The 19,376-nt window shown below is 42.9% G+C and overlaps 1 protein-coding gene across 2 annotated transcripts in view; it reads left to right on the top strand.

Annotated features, from left to right (window-relative positions):
• capn15 (calpain 15) overlaps positions 1–19,376 on the top strand; it is a 51,568-nt gene that overhangs the window by 15,383 nt on the left and 16,809 nt on the right. For both annotated transcript variants that reach the window (XM_022220226.2, XM_022220217.2), the window contains exons 2-4: positions 6,026–7,676; positions 16,008–16,219; positions 18,204–18,387. In XM_022220226.2, the coding sequence (XP_022075918.1) occupies positions 6,048–7,676; positions 16,008–16,219; positions 18,204–18,387 (2,025 nt within the window). In that variant the 5' untranslated portion in view covers positions 6,026–6,047. The remainder of the gene's footprint in view (positions 1–6,025; positions 7,677–16,007; positions 16,220–18,203; positions 18,388–19,376) is intronic.

Here is a 19,376-nt window from a genome sequence, read left to right as displayed (position 1 = left end):
CTCCACAGACAGCAGGCTGTGCAAAAGTCTAATCAGTAGCTACAAGTGACCCTGTCAGAGAGGCTGTAGGTTGTGCTGACAGACTTGACCCAGCAGTGTATGGATTAGCTCCATTATTAACAAGGAGCCTCCCCCACTCAAGCATCTTCATGAACTGAGTCATTTACTGAAGTTCAATTTAATAAGAAAACACTTTCAATTCTACATATACACTGGCTGGTGCTCTCAATGCAATGTACACAATCTGAATACAACGTGGACAAGCATCAAGGTACGGTTGGAGTCTCTATTTGTCCCCCAAACATGTTTCCATAACAGAAAGTTGACACAGAGTGTTTCTCTTAGATACGTGTTCATACACATAAGAACTGTAAGACCGCTGTTATCAGCTGGCAGTCCAGTACGCTATGTTAGCACAGTATGTAGAGATCGACGGATTCTGTGTGGTTACTAGTGTTTATTATCTGAGCTTTTAGAAACCGTGTGTTTTACAAAATTTTTAAAGCTCAGCCAGTCACAAGATAAACTGTCACAGAAAGCCTGTGTGACACTTGCTGTACACTGACTGACAGCCCATCTGTCATAGAATATCTCTGAAGTGCTGACTGACTGGTTTTTATATTTTTGCTGAGTCTAATGTCAGGATTAATTCATGCAAGTTCAATGTTTGAATTGTTTATGAAGAATAAAGATGTTTTAGTCATGTTTTTAGAATAGAATTAATCCTAATATGTCATCCAATGATAATATAACAATATGACAATAATTCAACCAATACAGTGCTAAGGAAAAAGATAAAGCAGTTAATCATTGTTTGCTGTCAGTCATCAAGGACGTCGATTGTCTACTGCAGTCACCACTGCTACCCTGGTTCCTGGAAACATCCAGTTTCCTCACTTCTTGACTGTGTAAAGCAGAAGCACTGTGCCCCCACAGGCCAAAGTGGGTACCACACTTACCCCTCAGGCCCTGGGCTCAGGGCCAACCTTGGAAAGGCAGTGCTAATGACTGTTGCACAAAGGCCAAATGTCTCACAGTGAGGCAGGGAGAAATTGGAGAGATTTGACTCACTTGATCTCTCAACAGGGTTCAGTTTGTAGAATTAATCCAAGTAGCCAGCTATAGGTGGCCTACACTCTATCATCACTGCTTTTGTGGTATATTTTTAAAAAGCCTTACTGACCTGTTTCATGTTCAGGATTTTGTACAGTCTGTACCTCTGTACTTTGTGTGTCTCTCATAAGTACCCTTTTCTCCAAAGCCTGAGGGCTTCCTTGTAGGCATTTTACCTGTGGCAGTTAATTTACCCTTTTACACAGTGTTACAGGTTTGCTCGTTTACACGAAGAGCTTCAGAGCTCTTTGTAGTAGTCTGCCGAAATTCTGCGATTGTCTTCCATCCGGTGAGGCATTAAGAAACGGCCAAGGGTCATTGATGCTCTTACTTAAGTGAATTTAGAGAAGGAGTAGATACTTTATGGGCAGCAGGCTGCATTGAGAACCTCATTGCAAAAAGATAGGCTTTTTAGAGGTGAGGGTTCTCCTTTTCTCTCTCTCTCTTCACTGTAAGCTACTGGCTACCCGCCCAGGTCTGCGACACTGAGGAGCTGAGGAGCTGAAGTGGGCACTTTTAGAGCAGCTCCACTGAGCACAGGGCCAAGGACAAAAGGTGTGTGCATGTGTCTCTGTGTACATGTGTGTGAGTGAGCATGTGCACTCAAAGGATCCTTTTAAGTAAGGTCCAGGGATCATAGACTGTCGTGATCATCATCTGCTGTAGGCATGTACAGTACATACAAGGATGTGTGTGCATTCATGATGCATACAAATGCGTCCTTTTTTATTAAGGACTGTAGGTGTTTAACATTTGTTGGTTGCAAATAATAAGTGTACTGCTTACAACAGATAATAATTACATAATTAGGCTAGATATTAAAAAAATTCCTTGAGGCTGATCATTTAATAAAAAGCTCTTACAACGTCTGCAGCAGGCGAAAACATAATGAATTTGCAGTCCCTGTGCTCCAACGAGAAGCAAATCAATTGCTTTGACAAAGTCTCCATGTGGCTGACACCATGACTTTGCTCTCTTGCTGGAGATGAAAGAGGCCTGACAGTTATGAAAATGGCCACAGGGTAGAATCTGTCATCAAACACGAGGTGTTGACACTTGTTGTCGTCATTGCTGTTTGCGGCTCTCAGATAGGCAGGCCTTTGGAGAGCCAAACACGGTGTGAACATGTGCCATCAAAGCTAGCATGAGGCTGCCCCTTAATTCAGTCACCTTTAACTTACAGTAATTGCTGAGGGTGTGGGGATGTGTTGCCTCAGGACACAACACAGGTTGTTTTGGGATAGATTTAATATTTTCTAACTCAGTGATTGATGCTGCATTGGCAACCCTTTTATACTTGCATTTTAGGCCAAGAATACTTAAAGAGCCCATATTATGCTTTTATGGTTTTCCCCTTCCTTTAGTGTCTGATGTAGTTTTTGTGTACGAAAAAGGTCTGCAAGTTTAGAAAAAGTAGTTATTCCCTCCCTCAAAAACTCTGTGCTTTACCTTTATAAAATGATTTCCAGACTTTTCTTCTGTTACTTATTTACATCACTACGTATCACATTAGCATAGTACCTGCCAAATTGCTAATTTGACAAGCCCACAAACAAAGAATGAGTAGCTTCCTCACGGTTTGCAATTATGACCTAGTTATAGCCACTTCTCTCAGACTTCCATCGCTGTGTTTAGAGATCTGGTGCTACTTTACCTTGCTTTTGTCTGACCAGTTCACCAATCAGAGCAAGCTGTGCTTTTTTGTGACTTTAGAGTGAAAGAGACAAGTGTTAAAATTGAGTCTTTCAGAGGGTGAGAAGCCATACTGCTGCAATGTAAAATATGAGCAAAATTAATGTTTTTTACCCTTAATTTAAAGCATCTGAACAAATTCTAAAACCTCCAAAAATAAAATTATGGAAGGGCAGATAGATTATCTGGGCTAATGTTTGGCTTTTTTTTCCTGTGATTTTCTGTGATAATTGGTATCATTATTGTTTTTAACTGATTCTAAATTCAATGCGCTACTTTGGGTCTGATGCAGCGGCCTCTCTCTGTCTGTAGTCACTCTGTGGTGTCAGCAGTATCTCTCTAGTAGGGACCCAGCTTGCAAAAAGAAGAAGAAGAAACACAAGCCATTGCCACAAACCAGAAATTTCCTATTCTGACAATGGTTGAGGTCATGCTGTCAGCTAACGGCTAAGTTAGGAGACAGCCACAGATTACCCCAGAACCTTGGAACTTAGTGTAAAATACAAGTTATAGAACATAAAAAGATGGAGAACAAAGACAAGAACAGTGGAAGTGCAAGTGACAATCTGTTCAATCTCAAATCAGTCAATAAATCAGTAAACAGTGGAGAACATCATAGCATCATGTGATGTTCCTATTGCTAGGAGCTGCCTTAACAATGAAGAAACCTAGTGATGAATGACAGGTTCCCTGCTATCAAATGCTGTTAAAGTAGAACATTTAATACATACCAGTTCAACATATCGGTTATTGGTCTTTCTTGATGACCAGTAATCAGCACTGGCATCAGCTCTGGACAAAAAACATATTGTTCAATCCCTAAATTATAGACCTGTAAATGTGAATAATAAGGGTTGTTTAATATTGCACAGCTAGCAGGAGGACATTGCAGATATTATTGTGGGGATAAAAGATTAAGGAAAACAAACATGTAAATGCTGACTTCCCATTATGCAATTATCTTTGTAAAATGTGTGTTTTCCTTGTTGTGCTTATTGTTATCATTGGAAGGCTGAGTTTCCTCCTCACACAAGAGGCCCTGGTTTATGTTGGAGTGCTGACTTCAGCTCAAGAGAATGAACGCAGTGCTAATGGCTCTTGACATAAAGCACTGGACTCCTACCTCTATACTTTTGCTCCCGTTGGGCACAAACTGCATAAATGTAGGTACACAATGAAACAAGCAGCTATGTAATATCTTTGGATAAATATAGCCACATGGTTGCATATACACAAGCACACGACCTAGCGGCAAGGACCCACACACTCAAAGACAACCAAAGAGACACATTCACATCCCTCCCTGCTGTCAGTTTCCACTGGGAGGCGATTTGATGAGAGGAAAGGACAGTGTGCTGGGAGCGAGAGGTTGTCTGTAAGAGGCTCCCCCGGGTTCTGAGGATCCGCCTGATTTGAAAGGGTTTAATGGAGTTGAACTAAGGGCAGTTAGCCAGCCAGGACACATGGTGCTGCAGTGGACAAGAGCAGGACCCAGACTGCCCAACCAGCAGTTACCCTATACTTCATTGGCATTAAAATGTCACATGGGCCGTGAGATTGTTTTTCTCCATGCCCTAATGTGATAACAGAAAGGGATTATCAGGGTGAGTTTTTCATAGATCTAGAGTGTGTTTGCACAGGGAGTATTTATCAAATAGCCACAAAACAGGACATAAAGACCTTTGTCAAAGCAGCCTTAGATCTTTGTTCTCCAACCAAAATATAATAAAAAAGAGTAAATGTGGTCAGATCCACAAGCTCAGGTCAATTTGGGGTCAGCATCTGTGCATCTGGGATCAGTGTGAAAAGTGCTGCAGTATCCTAGCTCTTAGCACGTTGCTCACCACTATACCCTCAAAGTCCTGCATTACCTTCTCTATGTTGGCGTTCACACATGAGCAGCCTGAGTGACAGTGACATTTATGGGCTTGTCCAGATAGCAACATGCCCGTCCCTCGGGGCTGTCCCTCTACAAACTCCCATTGCACAGTCGGAAGTATCCAGCTGTGCTACTTTCCCTCGAAAGGCCTGAATATACCCGCTATCAATAAGTCAGATTGACTGAACTGCAGGCACAGAGAATGAACTCTATATACAAGTCAATCCACCATAACAGACCGCCTTAGATTTTTATTTGCCAGAGGTGAAAATCAACTGAGGACCCTGATGAGATAAATAGAATTCTTCCTTCACTGTTTACACTGTTGGAATGCGGTTGAATTGGTCTGATAGTAGTTGTCTTTAAACTGCTTTAACTCTAAAAGCATAAATGATTTGCCATTAAAACATGCTCAAGTCACAAGAGCTGCTAGAATTAATACACGCATCCATGTGAAATTCATTTGGGTATGGGACTGACATGACCTTAAGTTGCTCCCATCTAGCCTCCATTAGCGTTCACAGGAACAGGAGAGAGGTGCTAATATGAAGTCGAAGAGATCCCGTGTGTTTTTCCATTCTAATAAGTGTCAGTCAGAACTCAAGCAATGCTGTCCTAGTGTTCTGAGGAAACGGCAACCTCCTCTCCTCTCCTCTCCTCTCCTCTCCTCTCCTCTCCTCTCCTCTCCTCTCCTCTCCTCTCCTCTCCTCTCCTCTCCTCTCCTCTCCTCTCCTCTCCTCTCCTCTCCTCTCCTCTCCTCTCCTCTCCTCTCCTCTCCTCTCCTCTCCTCTCCTCTCCTCTCCTCACCTCCCCTCCCCTCCCCTCCCCTCTCCTCTCCTCTCCTCTCCTCTCCGTGTCCTGTCTCCCTGGCTCTAATCAGGTGGCCATTGTGTATGGATTTACTGCCCTCAGTGCCCCCAGGAGGGAGATTTGATTTTTCCCCTGCACCGACTAATCTTTCCCTCTCACACTCCATTTTTCTTTTGTAATTCAGTCTGTCTCTCCTCCTCTTGCGGTTTCACTGATGTTCTGCTGTCCTATCTTCCTGCAGATAATCATCCATAGTTTACTGGAAGCATATATTCATCATGTGGCTGTTTCATAATTTCTTACTTCTCACTTTGTCTGATTCTGTCTTGCTTCGTTTTTTGTCTTTTCTTCCTCCATTGCTCCACCGACACACTGTTTAAACATTACTCTGAATATTACTGACTGAAATAGCTAAAGTGAATGTATAGCGGTATACTTAATATGCATCTGCTTTTGCCATGCACTTACTGCCATACAGCAACCTGATTTGTTTGTTGAATTTGCTCTGACTCATTGTTTATTGTTTTCCAGCCACTCTCACTCTCCTGGCTCCATGGCAGCAGCAGTACGAGGCAGTGAGTGGTCATGTGGACGCTGCACCTACTTAAATGCCGGTGCAGCACCTCGCTGTTCGATCTGTGAGGCACCACGCCAGAAACCTGACCTTAACCAGATCCTGCGGCTGAGCAGCACCGAGGAGCATCGCTGGGCCTGTCCCCGCTGTACGCTCAACAACCCCCAAGGATCTGGAGCATGCTCCGTCTGTGGCTTTGGTCCATCTCCTGCCACCCACACACCCCCTACCACCACCATAGCTGCCACTGCCAATGGTCTCCCGCCTGTTCCAAATGAACCCCCAACGCCGACCATCACCCCCACGGTCCTGCTTGAGCCCCACGGACAGCATCCAGCTAAGGAGGAAGTGCTACGACGGTCTGAGAGCAATGGAGAGGTTGGTGGTCTGGAGGGGCAGCACTCGGGCTGGGCTTGCCCTCGGTGCACACTCCACAACACCCCTGTTGCGCTGTCATGCTCCGCCTGTGGTGGGCCCAGAAAACTGTCTTTGCCTAAAATCCCCCCAGAGGCTCTGGTGGTGCCTGAGGTACGCACGCCTGTGCTGGGGTTCCCTGTTCACACGGGACCAGCACCGCTGCTCATTGACCTAACAGATGACTCTCCCCCATCCCCTCACAGTGATCCTCAAGAACCTCCCCATGTGTCCCTTAGCTCCCCTTTTACTGCTTTCTCCTCTCTCCAGAATAACCCCGTCCCACGCAGCAGAAGAGAGGTTCCCCCTCCAGGGCGCCCACCAAACCCAGGCACCAACACCCCCAGCCCTACTTCTCCTTCAACGGCCAGTGTGCCACCCCAGCCCGGCCCACAGCGGCCAGCCAAGCCTAAACATGCCCAACCCCAGGAACCTTCATATCCCAGCAAGCGCCTCAGTATTTTAGAAGAAGAAGATCCCCAACACCACCCTCTGAACCCCCACCTTCCTGTTGCTTCTTCAGCAACCCCCACCTGGAAGTGCCCTAGCTGCTCTTTGCCCAACCCTAGTGGATCATCTAAGTGCGAGGCCTGCCGATCATCAAGGGTTGGTGCTGACCTCATCGACCTTGTAGGCTGTGAGACGGTACGATTTACCCCAGCCAGCCCCTCTAGCCCAGACTTTAGCACCTGGGCCTGCTCCAAGTGCACCCTGCGCAACCCTACAGGTGCACCTAAGTGCTCAGCATGTGGTTCTTCCAAACTGCATGGCTTTCAGGAGCAGCAGGCGCCCCTGCCCCGCTGCTGTTCACACTGTGGCCTCCCACTGGGGTCTGGCACTGCATCGTGCTCCTGTACACCTTCCTGTTCCTCATCCTCCTCAGGTCATAAAACACGGAAACAGGCCAGGGGCTTTCCTTCCTCTTCTTCTGCTATTGCTTCCTCTGGTCCCTCCTCCTCCTCATCTAGCCTTCAGGAGAAGGTGGGACAGTGGAGCTGCCCAGCATGTACGCTGCTCAACGACATCAAGGCCAAGAACTGTGCAGCATGCCATACGCCCCAGCAGTACCTCACCCTTCGCAAAGTGGTTAAGCCTCTGAAGAGGAGGGAGAGTATGCATGTAGAGGCCCGTCGACGAAATGATGAGGGCGAGGCCAAGGAGCTTTGGGAAAACATCGTCAGCTTCTGCCGAGAGGTAAGATAAACATGAGTTGTCTCTGGGAAATACAAGAAAGGCACAATCACTGTGTATGTTATTAGTAAATTATCGGGGCTCATGACTGTGATAAGGTCTTCTTTGCTGTATATTAAATTTACATGATTATGAAAGGGTGTCCAAGTAGCAAGTTTGTATCCACAGACAACTGGCATTGGTTATTTGTTGTGTAGCAACTATGAGTTAATCATGTGTCACTGTTTTTTTCCTTTTTATCTTTGCAAGCTGGTGAGTTTCTCTTGACTTCTTGAGAAGTCTGCCTTTTTCAATGTGCAGTGCGTCACAGGGTGCATATTGCCTTTCAGAGCACAGTTCCCTCATTGTAATTCCTCTTTTTGTTATAGCTCTGGCATTGTTCCCACTCCCTCAGTCTCTCTAATTTCAGAGAAATGCTAGTAAGTTTTGCTATTGCCACTGTTTGCACTTGCTTCGTTAGCGGAGTTTTAAACAACCAGCAGGTCAGTTTTGGTCACATAAATGCGGTGCAGATATGAAGTGTGTCACTATTTTTTTATCCAATTATTAATTATAATATATTATTAGTTCTATCCAAACTACATGCTGACCTCGGTCAGAGTGAAGTTACGTCACAAAATTCTGAAATTCTGTTCAGAACCGTAACTCTTCTATTAAGAGATTTGAATAATTCTAGTTTACTATTTCTTCTGATTATATTCTGTTTTTAACGTTGTGTTTTTAAAATGCTGACAGCGAGTTTCATTCAGATATTTTTCATTATGTGAATTAAACCAGCCATTAGGATAATGACTTCTTTAGTATTATTATTCTTTTCAAAGTAATTTCCCTTTAAATCAAAGCATTGTTTTGCAAAGATCGGAAGAAATGGCACCTCTTGTTTTATAGCAGTATATACCCTGAAGCATTTAATTCAGGTTGCATAAATGTCATATGGCAAAAGGTTAATCATCACGGATTGTGCTTTCTTAATGAAGAAAAATGTAATTATGCAAGCCTGTTGTTGTTGTCATAACAACCTCAACAAAGTGATCTTGCATTATTACCTGCTCCAGAGCATCCAGACAGTATTAATTTTGGTAGCACTTTATAGCGACAAAAATGTTTCTAAAAATGTGTTTTACTTTTAGTCAAATTATAGTGATTTGATCTCAAGAAGTTTTGGATCGAGAAAAAAAAGCAGCACTGCTATTTTTTCAGTAAAGTGTTAAGTACTCGCCTTGCTACATACAAATGCTTCACCAAAACAATTTGCTTTTCACTATTTTGAGTAAACACCATTGCTGTGCTACGTATTTAGTCCTGCCCAGGACAGTTGTGATTAGTTCACAGAAATGCAAACACACCAGAGTTTTTTTCACCCTCACCAGAATTGTAATGAAGTGTTGTCAGGCCATTCTACGCTGTGCTGTCTCAGAGCTAGAATGGTATGGCTCCACAAGACTAGGGGAGCACAATGAAGACTATTTACCGTTATCCAATATGCTGATATTTTCAAACTCAATTTGGCTGACTGCCAATCCTAATATATGTGCATATTTTGTCCACCTAATTGGAGAGAACATCAAGTCTGTCCTTTAGTGGAAGTACCATATTATTATGGCTGCTCTTATTGTGATGGCCACTGGCAGATGCTGACATTAAATACAGTGCTTTTCAAATGGGCGCATTCACAGGGCAAGATTATGTCGAAAAGAAAAGCTGCTTCAACCTACATGTAAAACATGGCGTATTTATTTTGATGTAACATTTTCACTTTTGGCATTATCTGTCAGTGCTCATTTTGGGCCCATGCTGAGATTTCATTTTAAAGCGGTTATCTGCTGATACCAATGATGCCCTGATACCATCGTGCATCCATGTTTCAGGGGTTATTCTTGTGTAGCGCAAGGTTAATGGAGAGACTCAGCGATACAACAAGCACAGTCTCCTCAGTAAATCCAGTTAACATTATCATTTCCAAACTCTGACTGTCAGAACAGAAATGCTTTCTCTCTCTCTGTCTGTCATGCTCACCTAGCATTAGCATTACTGTGGCAAGCTGTTCTCACCATTTAGAACCAGCAACTCATTCAGTGGATGATTCACTCAGTTGTTCATCAAAATCCTGTTCATCATCTGGGTTTAACTCAAGAAGAGAAACTAAGTGATTCGATAACAATAATATGGTTATCCAACAGTATTTTTCCAGGTGAACATCTAGAAGGTGATTTAAATGCCTTAGATGGAACGTCCTCATTAATCCTTAAACTGACTCAATCTTTCCGACGGTGGTATGAATAATGTCTTGCTGAGGCTAACATTACATAAATAACACTCGTGTTACATTAGCAGACCTAAATTAACGTTCACTTACCTTTTAGTAAATGTTAGCATGTTCTTAGTTTGTTTCAGCTGCTTTGTTTTTAATGTCTCCCTATTGGAATTTGTAGACGAGTTTAGATCGTATCCGTTTCTTTCAAGAACTGACAACTTTAGATAGCATCACTGACATAAATGGAAGTAAACCTACAGAACAAGAAACAGTTTGGACAGTCAAGGAATACGACTTTTAGAGATTTAATTTTTATTCGTTGACAGAAAAATGTAAGAAATGTCACTTTTACTTAATTTCAGTTTAGTTGTCGTTGAGAAAAGTAGATCAACAGTGAATATTTTTCATCTTTGTTATCGTAAGCAAAATCAACATTGCATCTGATTCTGCATTCTGAGATAAAGTTAGCCAGTAATTTTTTTTGTCAGATTCAGTCTAATGTGTCTTCACTGTCCACTCGCTGTCCATTCAGAAAACTGTTGTTGATAAACAAACTAGCTCGGACACACAACAGCGTTCCAGCATGTACTGTGTAAGTTAATGCGTGTGTACAGGCAAATTACGGTAAACGCTCATGCTAACCGTCTCTAAAACTGACGAGCTGAAATATCAACAATTTTCCTCGAGGTTTTCAAGCTCCACCTTCAATGTTCAAAGATCAAACAGACTTTGTACCCAGTTGTGTATTTATTGTCACCTTCATGTGATTCAGTGTCACAGCTGTTTGGAGATGCAGAGATGCCTCCCCTAGCAACTATGGTTCAGATGTGACATCCTTTATGTTATTTCCTTGTATCATGCCGCTTCAAGCTCACTTCCTCTCTGCAATTCTCAACCTCTGATAAGCCTGTATTATGTTGTCATGGATATGCTACTTAGGTCTGTCAGAAGGGTTCATTTGAAGCCATTTGTTAAGACTGATACTAATGAGACAAATCTGATTACACTAATTAAACCTCAGAAAAATGTGGGCATTGCAGAATTCACAAGTGTTTGCTTTCAGGTAATTTTAGAGCAGGCTTATATTCCCTAAATTTATTTTGGTGTGTGCCCTCTTTACTACATCAGCATGGCGCCTATCATGCCATGTTTACAATAGCATGAAGTGAGCTTTTGAATGCATTATTAATGGCTTCTTTGAAAGTCACAGGGCTCGGTGCTGCGAGCGTGGGAGGGAAGTTGGCTCGGTAGGAAAGAAGGATATCGGAGATCCCTCATCCCTACCTTCCCCTCCTCTGTTCCTAATTTCAGTTCATCATTTGAGCTACTCTTTCTTTTTATCATCGTTCCCTCTCTCCTCAAATATTTTAGCTCTGCTCCTCAAGCTCGTCCCCTCTGTGCTCTTCAAAGTTCTCTCCCCTCTTCATCTCCTTTTTATCCCATCTCCTTCCATCAAATCTATCCTCGCATGCTCATCCTTTTTTTTTTTTTCCCCCTCCTCTCTGCTAATGCCTCAAAATACACTTTCCCCTTGCCACCCACTACCCCCATCCCACCCTCTCTACACGACTGCACCCAATTCTCCAGTGTGGCAGTCAACGTGTAGCTGACTGAGTGTGTGTGTGTGTGTGTGTGCATTCATGCTAAGGTGAACACAGGGCTAGCCTATTTTTAGCTGCAGAGCTAGAGAGGAGCAGAAATGATCTGCTTCCCTATAGTGAATGTAATCACTAACAGCATCAATTGCAGCATCTCGGTTTTAGGGACCAAAGAGGTAGAAGGGAGGTAAACTGGTAAGCCAGAGGTGCCTGTCTTTCTAATCCATCTTTGTCAAGGCACTAACACTTGGCAAGCATCAAAACACTCATGGTGAAAATTTAATAATGATAAAAGCTTTCGGTTTAACCTGTAACGAGACACGTGGGCAATCCAACCGCAAAAATAGTGCATGTTTCAAACTGCGTGTTTTTCGTTCTAGGCTTGTCGGATTAAGCAGATGACTCTGCTGATGAAATAGAAATTGCTGTAGAGTTTGTTTCCACGTTGTAGCAAGTGATAAAGCCCCACACTGCGGCTGGACTTACGGTGTAGGAAATATTACTCTCTTTTCACCTGAGTGCAGTTTGTCTCTCTTGCTCCCCCCTTGCTTTTCGACTCTCCTTGATTGGTTTTGAGAGCGAGAGGTGTGTGCTTGATGCCAATGCCCCAGAGCGTGTCCGTTTACTCACTGTGCCAAACAGGTAAATGCTACAAACAGCCATCAGCGCAACTTGTGCACTGTAAAACACAGCCTGGCTTTGACTGGTTACTCTGTTCCCTCTCCATGTCACCCTCTGAGGGACTAACAAAAATATGCTACATGTCAAAGGATTGACAGATTTGTTTTAGCCCCGTTGTTTTCGCCACTCTTTATACTACTTTTCGCTTCAATTTTTGCCACGCTTGGGTTTTATCTGGGGCTCATGTATTCATGTTGGGTTCTAAGTTCTGAGTGCCTGTAGTGACAGGTTTTCACTGCCTGTGACAGGACTGTACGTGCCAGGCTGTTCTTGGATGCTTTTGTTTTGGGTTTTTAATAAGTGTGGCGCTGTGAAATTCGGCTCTATAGTTACTTGTCACCACGTTTTAGGAGATCAATAGGTTGTCTGTAACATGTAGATATCGAGCTACAAGCTTACTATCTTCAAAAAAAGAAATTGTACGGCAGCCAGTTCTGTGTAGTCTGGGAGATGATGGGAAGGCAGCAGGTTTTCCCAGCTCAGCACTGAATTGGCTGATTGCAGTCCTGGGTTTGCGTACTGGCACATTCCCAGGGATAGAACCAGAGACAGCAGTGCCAAGTTCACTCGGTGAGGACAGGACAGTCTGCTAGACTTACGCTTATAGATGTCACATCATCAGGAGCTGAACAAACATGAATTTGTTTTGTTTGTGGATTTAATTCATAGTTCTTGCAAAAGTTGCACTAATATTTTGTTCATTTTGTGTTGCAATTGGAATGACTGTTAGTCAATGGTTGATCCCGTTTTTTTATGCTCCACTGATATTTTAGCATTTTAAAGGTATAATATGTAGCATTTCATTTCTCTTTAAAATTTCTCAACACAGTGACCTCAGTGTTCTACACTGTACTGATGTTTGTACTTAGATTATCTCAACCCCAGAATTATTGTTATTTAATGTAACTCAGCATTTAGTTTCAGGTATCATTCAGTGGTGACAAAAACATGGGATGATACATCAGGGGAAAGGAGAAGTAGGCAAACTAGCAAGCATTTATATTTTTTCTTTCATCTGATTGTTTTTATTGCTCCCTCTCAATGAATTCCGATTATTTTAGTGACGATGTAATCAAATTCACCACATAACTTTAGCTAAAATGCCTGTACAGGTTGTCAGCTCATCTAATGGTAAGCTGGCAATTACCATTGATCATTAATCTAATCTGATGTCTGATTATGTAAGTTGGATTACCTCATATTTTTCCTATGATTCCCTATAGAGTTTTGAATTCAGCTGTATGTCCCAGAGTGTCATATGGTGTCTAAAGCTCTTCAGAAACAACAACAACAAAACACGCAAAGGATCCAGTGCACTCCAGATGCTCATAGGCTTACTGCATAGGCTTTATCTTGTGGACGGGCTGCTGCAGACCAATCTGCTCAACATCATATCTGTTAAATGGTGCGGGACAAACCTCTCGAATACACTCATGATAAAAGATGTAAATGGAACAGGATACTACTAACAGCAGTTCCTTCTGGAGGATGAATTACAAATATGTTCAACCACATGGTAGAATTTCACAATGTTCATAATGTACTACGTATAAATATAGCGTGGTCCTGCTGGTTTATTCATCAGCTGAAGGTTAATTCATATGCTCTGTCATGTGATTTACATCATTTTCATGCTCATTTTAACCATTCAGTGATGCTTTGTATCTTACTAAGGCAGGTATGGTCATCTTGAAAGAAACCACTACCATCAGGATAGAAATGTTTCGTCATAGTATAAATGTCATCAATCAGCACAACTTTTTTTTTTAATCAGTTTGCTGGACCCAAATTATGCCAGCAAAATGTCTCCTCAAGTATAACAGAGCCACTAGATCCTTTCACTGTGGGGATTTGGACTTCTACCCCTAACCCTTTATCATGATGTGGAGTTAAATCATGCGGACAACTGACAAGCAGATTAAGTCAATATACATCCCAACTGATAAAGTGCTCTGTGGCAAATATCCTGGCATAATTCAATTAAATTCAATTTTATTTATATAGCGTCAATTACAGTCAAATCGTCTCAAGACGCTTTACAGAACCCATATGCCTGACCCCCAGAGCAAGCCCAAAGGCGACAGTGGCAAGGAAAACACCCTTTTAACAGGGAATAAACCTCGAGCAGAACCCGGCTCTATATAGGGGGGACCCATCTGCCTGCTGGCCGGGCGGGTTGAGAAGGACAGAAGAGGGCAAGGGGGAGGGATGGGAGAAGAGGGGGGGGTGGGAAAGCAAGGAAAACACAACACACATTTAGATACATGCATGACAGGATATGTGACACAGACAAAGTATAAGCTAACATTGAAAACTGACTCATAGTTTACTCTTATGATGTACGGCTCTGACATTAAACATACTCCATATATAGCTAGCAGTAAAATTCAAACAGTATGTAAGTTAGCATAACAGTATAGTGAAGGCAATGCAGAGTTGACTGGTGGAAAAAGGGAGTTGGAAGCAGAGGGCTGGAGGAAGGTCAGCAGCAGCATCCCACAGTGGACATGATGGAGACTGGACCAGCTGTGATGCAATGAGTGTGGCATTTTGTACACACCCGCACCTACATCACATGAGAAAAGTTTTATGAACTATCTATGAATTATCTCAGACCTAGCAGCTGGAGCTCAGTTTGTACATCAACTCTGACTCTTTATCCCGCGAATCACAAGCTCGTCTTCATCATTTCTCTCAAGTCATGTGACTGTACCGACCATATTCTATGAGTAGAATTTCAGTCTATATGTATCCAGAGCCAAAGCTGTGCTCTGCACTCGTGTGGAAAATCTAAATCGACCTCTAAGCCCCTACAGTAAAAAGCCTGCGCAGGGGTCATACCTAAGCCAGTGAACTACAGAATCAGTAAGCCACATGGAGACCCTGGATGGTCAGGGTGGTAAGAAAGCATTGAAGTGAATCTGTCTGGTAGCTAATGCTGCATCAAGGCTACAGAATTGGATTGAGGGGAATGGTTACTAATCAGTTCGCTTCACTTTGAGCCACTAGTGGGGTGCCCACAGTACATCCCCCGCCTGCCTCCCAACGTGACTGGCTGAGCCCACTTCTGACACCACAAATAGGAAACTGGATAGGGTTTGGCGTGTGTGTGGCTGTTTGTCCTCTCAGGTTTGTACAGGAGAGTTTTAGATGGGCAGATAGTGTGTCAGATTGGGTGTCTTGATCTGTTAATGTATCCATGTAGTCCCGATCGTGTGTACAGTAGAGAGGCAGCTACATTTCAGAGTGTTAAAATCCAGTGTGTCATTTAAAATGCTCAGCGCTCTGCAGGGAACGTGTCAGAAAATGACAAGCTTTAAATGTTTGAATTTGCATATTAGCCTTGTATCCTGGCCACATTTGGCATTCTGTTGTGCACATGTGTAATGCCATGCTAAGAGTGGAAGTAGTTCTTGCCACATGAATAAATGTGGATGGCATTCATTTGCTCTTGTTCACCCAAAAGATTATTTAGTGGAATGTATTAATCATCATTCACTTGCAAAAAAAAAAAAAAAAAGAAAAATACAGGATAGTTGGTCCTCAAAGTCTCCTTCAAGCTTGCATGCACTCTTTGAAAAACTTTATTTTTAAGCGCTCTCACCAGCTCCTTCGGGCATGATTTCAAAATGGATTTGGGTTTTTTAAGATAAGATGTTTTCTCTTAGCAAATATGAGTTTCTTACAGTTTTTGAATATTTTAACTTAAAGTCATAAAACAGGTCCACTCATCTCACTTCTTTGTATCTCTCCTATTTTTCCTTTCCACCCTCCACTGTCTCTCCCCTCGTCCTTGTTCAGAACTCTGTGAACTTCGTGGATGACAGTTTCCCTCCGGGACCTCGCTCCGTGGGTTTCCCCGAGGGCGACAGCGTCCAGCAGCGAATCAAGAAGTGGCTGCGCCCCCACGAGATCAACTGCAGCAACTTCAAGCAAGACAGAAGCGTCAAGTGGTCGGTCTTCCGCACACCGAGACCCTCTGATATCCTGCAAGGACTCCTTGGAAACTGCTGGTGAGCTGTCTCAACTAAACACAAAGATGCACGGGACATTAATCAGTTTAGACAACCTATAGACAGACCATTTCTTTACAAAAGACCTACAAGGAAACAACAAACAAACAAGGAAAGTCGCAGTGGTTAACGCTTTGACCTAGGACAAAGAAAGCATAGCAAAGAGTCCTAAAGTAAAAGAACATTTTTCATTCTGTTCAATCTCTGCAAACTGTCAGTGGAATCCAAAGCAGACAGCAGATAACACCTCAGTCCGTGTGGTTTTTGTCTGAGTCTGCTTTCGATGAACGCTGCAGCCTGAAGCTAGTAGACGGAGATGGAGACAGTGACGGAGAGGCACAGAGACAGCGAAACAGTAACTGAAGAGCAAGAAACTGAAAAATTGGGAGGCTGGAAAAAAGAAGACGAGCAGTAAATGAAAGAGAGAATGTCTGGTGGAGCTGGACAGATGTACAGATACACCTGACAGGGAGATTATTCACAGGGGTGTGGGTCCGGACACATGCTTTATCTCCCTGCCCTTGTTCTGTGTGTCCTTAGGGGTGCGTCTGTCTGTGTCTGTGTGTGTGTGTGTGTGCGCGTGTGTGTGTGTGCGCGCGCGTGTGTGTTGCCATCCACCGTCTTCCACCACACACAACAAAGAACAGTCAGTCACAAAGTTGTCCCGATACAACTTTTCACTTCATCACCAGCGCACACAGCTTATCAAAAATAACCGTCCCCAGAGCCAAATCCTTTCACTCGCAACAGGATGTAACCCAAATTCTTCCTCATTGGCTTCATCTCTCTGTCTCCCTCTCTCTGTCTGCCTCACACACACACACACACACACACACATTTGTCCTAATAAACCAGCAAACATCCTGGCTCCAGCTAGCCAACCAATAACAGCATAAGAGACCAGTTCCAGTCACTTTTGTCCTTGAGTACGGCTGCAATGCACGCTGACATTAGAGTCTCATTAGAACACAGCTAATTGGATTTTCATTGGATTCCTTTTGCAGATTGGTATTTCATCTGCGACTGAATGGGCTGATCGGCCTCGCTCAGCTGCCACTTGAACAGATGGAATATAGCTTTAATAATACACGTTTCTAACCCCACGCAGTCTTTAAAGTGCCGCTGCGCTAGCACACAATGATGGCTGGACTGAAAGGGATATTCCTTTTATCTGTAGATATTGTGATAGTACCGCTGGTGGCAAAAGTAGCAGTTCGGCTATGTTGCTAATAAAGAGTTCAAAATCCTGTATGTGCAATATCAGCAGTGAGTCAGCAGCACACAAAGACAAATATTTGAAGCTTATTCTCTCAAAACTGCTGCTTTCTGTAGCCATTTCATTAGTATTATATGATCTCTTTTCTACATTTTCAGATAAATTAGTGTTCTCGTTAAAATATATTCTTTTTTTAGTCAGATCCTTTTCACCCCAGCAGCTTTCTCTTGTGTAAAGAATTAGCATTTTCAGATGTATCCGGATTTTTGATTCACTAATTTCTCTTGCAAGCTAATGAGGGGAAGCAAGTCAGTTTGTCATTGCTGCAGGGTGAATTAACAGTAATGGGGAGGTAACCAGAAGGCATAGAAGCTTGACTCATCAAATGTGATTGATTTTCAATGAGGGCAAATTATGTAAAAAGAAAAATCTTTCATAACTGCTTGAGGTACCTTGAGGTAGAGAATGTTTTAATGCCACATAAACAGTTTAATGGCTGCTTGTCAGTCTTTTTCTTATATATCTGTGCTTGCCATTTGAAATTCCGCAAGCGTTTCTGTCTCTTTGACGAAAATGGGCGCCCATTCAGCCCCCTACTTGTCCATCACAATCAGCTGGTCATTTGTGTATTTTCTTCTCCATTTGTTTCACTGCCTGATTCACATTTTCTTTGCGCTTTGTTTCCGTCACCTCCTCTCACTTTCCCATCTGTCCATCCTGATCTGACGTTTTATTTTACACTTCATTGATTCTTATCTCTCTCTCCAGGTTCCTGAGTGCGCTGGCGGTGTTGGCGGAACGTCCGGAGCTGGTGGAGAGGGTGATGATCACCAGGACCATTTGTCCAGAGGGGGCTTACCAGGTTCGGCTGTGCAAAGATGGCACATGGACAACGGTGCTGGTGGATGACATGCTGCCCTGCGACGACTATGGCTACCTCCTCTTTTCCCAGGTCAGCAGAATGTGGGGAGTCCTGGAGGGGAGAGCATCCATGTCAGCTTAAATTGAATGACTTTAAATTTTACAGATTTTGGCTCCTTGAAATTGCTTTTTGCCGTACACATAAAATCGTGGATTGTCAAAAAATAAAAGTCATTGTATGTGTGGTAAAAGTTCAGTCATTTGATCCGCTATAGCCATTGGCAGATTGTGTTATGCAATTGAATTGTAAAGCAGAACCTCAGCTCCTCGCCACATTCGTCGGGGCCATCAGATTTGGGAGGCGCCAACGTCATCATCTGTGGCGGATTCTCCCTCTGATGTATATTCCTCTGGTGCAGTTTCGCTTTAAAATCTTGCTTTGCATCATACACACCAGACACTGGCACCTTGATGTCTCAGACGCAGACTATGAAGCGTGCGTACTCTTTGTTTTTTTGCCAGTAGAATGATGCAATGAAACATTACTTTTTGTAGATTTTTTGTCAAATATAGTGTCAATATCTGTTACATTTTGCTGCTATTTATAGATGCGCTTTCCTATTGGATGGCACATTTGGGCATCTGAAAAGGGTTGACGTGTTGGAGAAAACCAAATTTATATATATATATATATAAATCACAAAAAGTAATTTAGATAGAAAGAGATGCTTAAATATTATATGCACTCTAACATGCTACATTTGCTTGCTTGATAAAATTGCAGCCTAAAACAATGTATTCAGGGAATCCTTTAAGTCTTCAAATGTTTTCCTCTGACAAAGAAAGGCATTGAAAAATCATACTCAGTCACTATTATTCCAGACCACTGAACTTCTGTAAAGACCAGACTTTAAATTCATTTCACATTGGTTCCTTCTATTTCTACTGCTTGTCCATGTCATGATAAAAGTTATTATTGTGAAATGTTGTCATACTCTTCTGATAAGAACTGGCAAAAATATGTTGCAAATGTCAATAAATTCATGTGTTTGGTAATGAATTCTAGGCCTTATCATCCCA

This window comes from Acanthochromis polyacanthus, chromosome 19 (assembly GCF_021347895.1).
Source record: "Acanthochromis polyacanthus isolate Apoly-LR-REF ecotype Palm Island chromosome 19, KAUST_Apoly_ChrSc, whole genome shotgun sequence".
NCBI classification, from domain to species: Eukaryota; Metazoa; Chordata; class Actinopteri; family Pomacentridae; genus Acanthochromis; species Acanthochromis polyacanthus.
The sequence above is the reverse complement of the archived record's forward strand: the minus strand, read 5'-3'. Positions and strand labels throughout refer to the sequence as shown.